The sequence below is a fragment of the Bufo bufo genome, chromosome 1, assembly GCF_905171765.1.
Source record: "Bufo bufo chromosome 1, aBufBuf1.1, whole genome shotgun sequence".
Lineage (NCBI taxonomy): Eukaryota > Metazoa > Chordata > Amphibia > Anura > Bufonidae > Bufo > Bufo bufo.
The window spans coordinates 68,725,097-68,733,515 of record NC_053389.1 but is presented as its reverse complement, the minus strand read 5'-3'; the positions used below and the strand labels follow the sequence as shown (position 1 = coordinate 68,733,515).

Sequence of the window (8,419 nt, the reverse complement as noted above, 5' to 3'; positions counted from 1 at the left end):
GGTGCCTGGGCCTAAATATGTGACAGTGGCCTGTTCCAGTGGTGGGTGACATGAAGCCTGATTCTCTGCTTTGACATGAAGACTGATTCTCTGCTGACATGAAGCCTGAATCTCTGTTATGTGACGTCTCTTCTCTGCCTGGGTACATGTGCCTAAATATGTGACAGTGGGCTGTTCCAGTGGTGGGTGACGTGAAGCCTGATTCTCTGCTATGACATGAAGACTGATTCTGTGCTGACATGAAGCCTGAATCTCTGTTATGGGACCTCTCTCCTCTGCCTGGGTGCCGGGGCCTAAATATGTGACAGTGGCCTGTTCCAGTGGTGGGTGACGTGAAGCCTGATTCTCTGCTATGACATGAAGACTGATTCTCTGCTGACATGAAGCCTGAATCTCTGTTATGGGACCTCTCTCCTCTGTCTGGGTGCCGGGGCCTAAATATGTGACAGTGGCCTGTTCCAGTGGTGGGTGACGTGAAGCCTGATTCTCTGCTATGACATGAAGACTGATTCTCTGCTGACATGAAGCCTGAATCTCTGTTACGGGACCTCTCTCCTCTGCCTGGGTGCCTGGGCCTAAATATGTGACAGTGGCCTGTTCCAGTGGTGGGTGACGTTAAGCCTGATTCTCTGCTATGACATGAAGAATGATTCTCTGCTGACATGAAGCCTGAATCTCTGTTATGGGACCTCTCTCCTCTGCCTGGGTGCCTGGGCCTAAATATGTGACAGTGGCCTGTTCCAGTGGTGGGTGACGTGAAGCCTGATTCTCTGCTATGACATGAAGACTGCTTCTGTGCTGACATGAAGCCTGAATCTCTGTTATGGGACCTCTCTCCTCTGTCTGGGTGCCGGGGCCTAAATATGTGACAGTGGCCTGTTCCAGTGGTGGGTGACGTGAAGCCTGATTCTCTGCTATGACATGAAGACTGATTCTCTGCTGACATGAAGCCTGAATCTCTGTTACGGGACCTCTCTCCTCTGCCTGGGTGCCTGGGCCTAAATATGTGACAGTGGCCTGTTCCAGTGGTGGGTGACGTTAAGCCTGATTCTCTGCTTTGACATGAAGACTGATTCTCTGCTGACATGAAGCCTGAATCTCTGTTATGGGACCTCTCTCCTCTGCCTGGGTGCCTGGGCCTAAATATGTGACAGTGGCCTGTTCCAGTGGTGGGTGACGTGAAGCCTGATTCTCTGCTATGACATGAAGACTGATTCTGTGCTGACATGAAGCCAGATTCTCTGTTACGCGACCTCTCTCCTCTGCCTGGGTGCCTGGGCCTAAATATGTGACAGTGGGCTGTTCCAGTGGTGGGTGACGTGAAGCCTGAATCTCTGCTATGACATGAAGACTGATTCTGTGCTGACATGAAGCCTGAATCTCTGTTACGGGACCTCTCTCCTCTGTCTGGGTGCCGGGGCCTAAATATGTGACAGTGGCCTGTTCCAGTGGTGGGTGACGTGAAGCCTGATTCTCTGCTATGACATGAAGACTGATTCTGTGCTGACATGAAGCCAGATTCTCTGTTACGGGACCTCTCTCCTCTGTCTGGGTGCCGGGGCCTAAATATGTGACAGTGGCCTGTTCCAGTGGTGGGTGACGTGAAGCCTGATTCTCTGCTATGACATGAAGACTGATTCTCTGCTGACATGAAGCCAGATTCTCTGCTATGGCATGAAGAGACTGATTCTCTGCTGACATGAAGCCAGATTCTCTGCTATGGCATGAAGAGACTGATTCTCTGCTGACGTGAAGCCCGATTCTCTGCTATGGGACCTCTGTCCAATTGATATTGGTTAATTTTTTTTTTTTTTATTCATTTCACTATCCACATTTGTTTGCAGGGGATTTACCTACATGTTGCTGCCTTTTGCAGCCCTCTAGCTCTTTCCTGGGCTGTTTTACAGCCTTTTTAGTGCCGAAAAGTTTGGGTCCCCATTGACTTCAATGGGGTTCGGGTTCGGGACGAAGTTCGGGTCGGGTTCGGATCCCGAACCCGAACATTTCCGGGAAGTTCGGCCGAACTTCTCGAACCCGAACATCAAGGTGTTCGCTCAACTCTAGCTACATGCACTCTGTGTGCTACTTTATATGGTGCCTTCACATGGAACAATATCACAGAGATATTCTATGCTCCTTGATGAGCGTATCACCATAATATGGTATCTGGTGGAGTATGCCATGAGGCTTGTTCCATTGAATTCATTCAAAATACAACAGAAAAACTCCCTATGTATGACATTGGAGGCCTACTGGGGTACATATTAAGTCCTACAGGTGCTGTATGATGGGAATATGTCTGTGTGCATAAGCCCTCTTAAGTAATCAGTCCTTAAAGAACCTAGCCCAGCTATGTTTTTTTTTTTTACTGTACAGTCTCCATAGGCCTAAAGGGGTTTGCCTCCTTTTGGGTGTGTGTTGGCAAACCCCTTCACATGGTCAGACATACAAAGCCAAGCATAGTTACCTGCTCCCCAGCATTGAATCCCAGCCCCTTCATTCGCCTACCTGGGCTGCCTCACTTTGATGCTGCTGCAGCCAATTGCAGCTGTAACTGGCCTCCTTTTCATCACATGACCAACTGACATGACACAAGGGGAGCAAATTACCACTGCAGCCAGTGTGTCAAAACAGATGTTTACAGTGAGGGACCTGAGAGAGGCAGCCTTGACTGGGAAGCGAAAGACCCAGGACCCAGCTGGGGGGAGATGGTAAGTATGCCTCCCTTTGCTGGTCTTCCCAAGAAGTAGGGTTTATAAAAATAAAAAAAAACAGAAGGAAGCCACCCCAATTGAATAAGCTAACCAATTGAATAAGCTAATTTAAACATATTATTAATCAGGGATCCAGAAATTAAGCTTTGATGAAAATTTTATATGAATTGAAGATTGGTGGTATTACACTCAAGGTGGTATCAAGAGGTAGAGTGAAAATATTAGGAATGCTTTACAGAAACATTCATTTAACTCAATAGACTTAGAAATCACAAGGACATTTCTTCTCTGGTTATTTCTTGAGTTGCCTTTATTGGAGGCTTTTGATATATTCTTTAATCTCCTTAATCCACGCCTCAACTTGTTTATGCAATTCTTTGCCATCTGGAAGCTTGTCTGCTAAGTGTTCCTTGACCTTCTGCACGTTCTTCTCTACACCTTCCTTCAGCTCCTTTGCGTCCTTCTGTAATCCATCTTGGATTTTTTTGTTATATCTCTCATATTCTGCATGTAAATCATTCATATAGGGTTGCAGTTTGACACGCAGGCTGTCTATATCAGCACGCACGTTGTCCCGACCCTTTTCTGCAATACTTTCAAGATTTTCAAAGAAATGGAACACAGACTTACTTATTCCAGTTACCATGTCAGATCCAACTGGCACTGTTTCTTTTACAAATTTCTTTAAATGCTCTTCTAACTTATCATCGAACTCTTTAAAAATCGGGAGCACGTCCTTTCTAAACACTGGGAAATCCTCAGTAAGCTTCTCATCGAATCTTTTCCATACTTCTTCAAAGTACCTTTCCAGAGCTTTCTCTAGCTTTTTGGAATGTATCTTTGCAGCTTCCCACTTCTCTTCAATATGATATCTGAGAATGAAAATGTAATGAAATTTCTAAATATTAGAAATTGCAGATGAGTTTAGCTCTATGTGCATTGACTTTTGTGACAGAAGGTGTCTTGGAGTACCACAACAACTACTTCACCCCTTATTGTTATGCCTTAAGACTCCAAACAACCTACAAAGCATTGATCTTTAAAACGTTTATGAGCAGGAATTACAGATCCCATAATTAATGGACAACTAAGCAAGATCTCTAACTTTCTACAATCTCCAACATTTATTATCTGAAAATTAGATTTTTTTAAAAATTTAATTTATCCACAACAATCCACCAAGGCAAAATCACAAATCTAGAAATTTGGATCTTATTTTACACAATGTCATAAGTGAGAAATAACATTCTTTTTTTTTTTTTACATAAATTTGAGCAACATTTCTTACTCCTTTTTAATCTCTTGGAGATCCAGGCTTTCGAAAATACTTGTTATGATTGAAACCCCATGTTCAAATGCTTTCTCTATGGTTTGTTCTTCGGTAGGTTCATCTTGTTGCCAAAAGTAGCGCCCCTGTGCTCCTGCAAGACAAAGAATGTCATAAGAAAGCCTGGCTGGATGGAAAGCTTTCCAGAAAAGGTTAATGTCATGGCACAATATGACAATCAGAAATGAATGTTATCATTGTTACGGTCCAATCGCAGCAGAGCGCATCACAGCCAGGGAGGAAAAACAGGGCACAGCCAGGGAGAAGGAGACGCCCCCTGAAAAAAGCTGCTGTCTCCTCCTCCCTTTGTACAAATCGATCTGCTCTCATAGCGAGGAGACTCCTGTCTGTCATCACACGGCTAAGGCTACTTTCACACTAGCGTTAGCAGGGTTCGTGCTAACGCTAGCCCACGGGTGCCGTCGGAAGTCCACTTTGGCCCCATTTACATTCACTGATGCCCAGCACGCTGCATTTTTTGTCCGGCCGCCTCTCGGCATGTTTGCCGTGCTGCGGCCGCATCTCCGACCTGTCCTCATTAAAGTGGATGGTGCCGGAGCGGACTTCCGGAGGCACTCGTGGGCTACCGTTAGCACGGATCACTGTATACAGTGTACAGGGGGTCACGGATCTCTATATGCAGTGGTGGGGGTCACATATCACCATATACAGAGTGCAGGAAGGAGAAGGCACACATTTATAGATGGTGAGACCAGTGACTGCTGCTGATATCACTGACCTCAGCCATACTGACAGCTAACAAGGGGTTAAAGCTCCTGAACTGTTGGTCTGGCTGTAATATCATGTCTGTGATAAGAACACAGAACAGAGGGGCCATAAACAGGACAGACACTGGGATTGCTCACAGTATGTGGTCCACAGCGCTTCCCTGGCCCTGCTACATCCTCACATGTACAGGGGAAACAGAGCGGGCATAGCCTGTAGTCAGATCAGCCATCACAGCTTCCCCTCAGTCTCCCTAACAAGTGTCCCTGCTAAGCCCCTGCCAGCCCTGCACAGCCAGGAGTGCCAGTCACAGAAGGAAAGCACCTCTGATACAAGCAGGGTGCTTTAGGACCCAGACAGCAGCACACTCCTTCAGGCATGGACGAGGTAGTTCATCCATGGCACTTGCAGGGATGGACCAGACAGGCAGCTGTGAGAGCAGGACAGGAGGGGGCGTGGTGAAAGCAGGACAGGAGGGGGCGTGGTGAAAGCAGGACAGGAGGGGGCGTGGTGAAAGCAGGACAGGAGGGGGCGTGGTGAGAGCAAGACAGGAGGGGGCGTGGTGAGAGCAGGAAAGGAGGGGGCGTGGTGAGAGCAGAACAGGAGTGGGCGTGGTGAGAGCAGGACAGGAGGGGGCGTGGTGAGAGCAGGACAGGAGGGGGCGTGGTGAGAGCAGGACAGGAGGGGGCGTGGTGAGAGCAGGACAGGAGGGGGCGTGGTGAGAGCAGGACAGGAGGGGGCGTGGTGAGAGCAGGACAGGAGGGGGCGTGGTGAGAGCAGGACAGGAGGGGGCGTGGTGAGAGCAGGACAGGAGGGGGCGTGGTGAGAGCAGGAGAGGAGGGGGCGTGGTGAGAGCAGGACAGGAGGAGGCGTGGTGAGAGCGGGACAGGAGGGGGCGTGGTGAGAGCAGGACAGGAGGGGGCGTGGCTGCCAATAGCAAGGAAGGGGCATAGTGTTGTCTATGGGCTCATACACATGACCGTATGTATTTTGCGGTCCACAAAAAAAAACGGATCCGCAAAAAATACAGATGACATCCATTCCGTATTTTGCGGAACGGAACAGCTGGCCCCTAATAGAAGAGTCCTAGTCTTGTCCATAATGCGGACAATAAAAGGACATGTTTTATTTTTGTGCGGAACGGAAATACGGACAAACGGAAACGTAATGCACATGGAGTAACTTCTATTTTTTGCGGATCCATTGAAATGAATGGCTCCGCATACGGTCCACAAAAAAAATTATGGAACGGACATGGGAAGAAAATAAGTTTGTGTGCATGAGCCCTAAATGAAAAAGAGAAACTGCCAAAAATTCTTACAAAATTTGTTTTCTATGAATATTGAGTTTTAGAAAATACTCCTTTCTGATGAAAGTGTCACTTTAAGCCAGGTTCACATGAGAGTAATTTTGGCTGAATATAAGCCTGGGTGCTGGTCTAAAGACTCGAGCTGACAACATAATACTGTAGAGCCTTATGATGCTGTCAAGTTGGGTGATTATACTTATGGTCGGGGCAGGACCAAGATGTGCCCGTATTAGACTCATTTGAAACTGGCCTTATTGAGACAGACTGATCTTCATGAGTACACATTTAGGCCTCTTGCACACGATAGTGTGCGCCCCGTTGCCGTATTGCGGACCGCATTTGCGGATCCGCAATACACGGGTGCCGTTCCGTGGGCATTCCGCATCATGGATGCAAACCCATTCACTTGAAAGGGTCCGCAAATACAGAGATGCGGAATGGTGCGGAACGGAAGCACTACAGAGTGCTTCCGTGGGGTTTCGTCCCGTACTTTCGTTCTGCAAAAAGATAGAACATGTCCTATCTTTTTGCGGAACGGCCGGATCACGGACCCATTAAAGTGAAAGGGTCCGTGATCCGCTGCAGCTGCCCCACGGACGGAGTTCGTGCATTGCGGCCTGCATTTTGCGGGTCGCAGCACGACCACGGGGCGAACACGTTCGTGTGCAAGAGGCCTTAAAGGGTTTAACCCAATCAGAGAACTCCATCTCTGAATCAAGCTTTGGGTACGGATGATCAAACCCCCAATGAGTATCTGTTATCAGCAGTTAAAAATACGGTCCAGTCTAACATTTTACCTGCAAGGATAATGTGGTATTACATGGCACCAATGCTAATAAATGGCTGACGACCATATAATACAGGACATATAGACATTGGGACTATCCCTTTATCCAATACAAAAAAACAGCAGTCAATGGTTACAAAAAGGCCTTGAGAACATCAGTAGATATAAAGCCAAAGATAATTTTCCCCTAGTATTATTGACCATACAGAGGATAGTCATCATACCTGTAAAGAAGAGCAAGGCTACAGATAGTAGAAAAATTTTCATGCTTAGGCAGACGCTTCAATACGCCACATAAGCAACCTGTAATAGACAAAAAAAGATGATGAAATTTAAATGAAAATTCCCATTTTAGAAAGTGAGGTCAGATCTAGGATATGCCATCACTTTATGACTGGTGGAGGTCTGACATCCAATCCTGAGAATGAAGTGGTGCAGCACTTCCCGTTCTAAGATTTCCATGCACAAAGGCTCTCCGGCCCACCTGGTTGTACAGAGAACAGCAGCCGACTCCATTCACTTGCACATTGAGAGGCTTGGGGGTCACTAAGCACGGAAAACCATGAAGGGGACGTAATGTTAAATTACCGCTGCAGCCCTTCATTCCTAGAGGGTTAACCCCAACCGATCATACAGTGATGGCATATCCTACCGAGTTAAAGGAAAATTCAGTTCATGAATGAAGTAATAACCTTGTCTTTGAACCTACATGTACACATATGCAATTTGTTGTCTTATTATATCCAATATCACGGTACTAACAGATCAAAAACAGGGGCTAATCTGCCATCAAACCCACCGACTACAGCAAGAGGTACAAATCTTTACACTAATAAAGAAACTAAATAATAAATTCTATTAAAAGAACAATTCACTTCTTTCAGCATTCCCCTAGTCTAGACATTTATGGAGACCCCCAAAAAGATCATATTCATATAAATGGATAACTTACAAGTTTAAGGAATTCAGGATGCCGTGTGAATGTGGCTGCACACTGACTGGCTTATATATAGTGATTTCACCACCCGCTGCTGGGCACCGACCCAATCAGATTATAAGACACGTTTAACACAAAGTTCAAAAATACGAACAAAATAGTACACAATTACAGACTTAAGATTAAAAAGTAGGACGGGGGCAGAAGCAGAACCCATGGGGTAACCTTAGAACATTACCTGATGTGCCCCAGAGGGCACCATTCTGTCCAATTTTTCATGTCTATTTTGGAGCGGGGCACAACTTTGCTTCTTCATCTCAGTCAACAGATTCCTTGCTGGATGGAGGTCTAAACTAATCTTGAACTCCTTGTAAATCTCCATTCTATATATATAATGAAAATGTTGTATGGTGCATTTCTTACATACTACCCCAGTCATGGTGGCTAAAGTGCCCACGGGAGAATTGGCATTTCTGGGGCACCAAGTAAAGATATGTCTGGAGGCCCTTGTTGCATTGCCCTGTAGCACCACTAGGCTCTGCCCTATAACAGTGCTATGCTACGCCCCAGTCACACTCCTTTATGTTGACCCTTATGTTCCCCACACACAGTATAATGC

General features: G+C 46.5%; 1 protein-coding gene across 1 annotated transcript; it reads right to left on the bottom strand.

Annotated features, from left to right (window-relative positions):
- Window positions 1-2,853: 2,853 nt before the first annotated feature.
- On the bottom strand, window positions 2,854-7,161 carry LOC120996258 (apolipoprotein A-I-like). Its single transcript, XM_040426061.1, has 3 exons — window positions 7,088-7,161; window positions 4,003-4,135; window positions 2,854-3,586 (listed from the first exon to the last, which is right to left on the bottom strand). The coding sequence occupies exons 1-3, from the start codon at window positions 7,128-7,130 to the stop codon at window positions 3,025-3,027; spliced, it is 738 nt and encodes a 245-aa protein (XP_040281995.1). The 5' UTR covers window positions 7,131-7,161; the 3' UTR covers window positions 2,854-3,024.
- Window positions 7,162-8,419: the final 1,258 nt, after the last annotated feature.

Coding starts and splice junctions, on each gene's coding strand:
- LOC120996258 (XM_040426061.1), bottom strand. CDS start 7,130: ATGAAAATTTTTCTACTATCTGTAGCCTTGCTCTTCTTTACAG. Junction 4,136..7,087: donor AGCCTTGCTCTTCTTTACAG/GTATGATGACTA, acceptor TTTGTCTTGCAG/GAGCACAGGGGCGCTACTTT. Junction 3,587..4,002: donor CTCCAAGAGATTAAAAAGGA/GTAAGAAATGTT, acceptor TTTCATTCTCAG/ATATCATATTGAAGAGAAGT.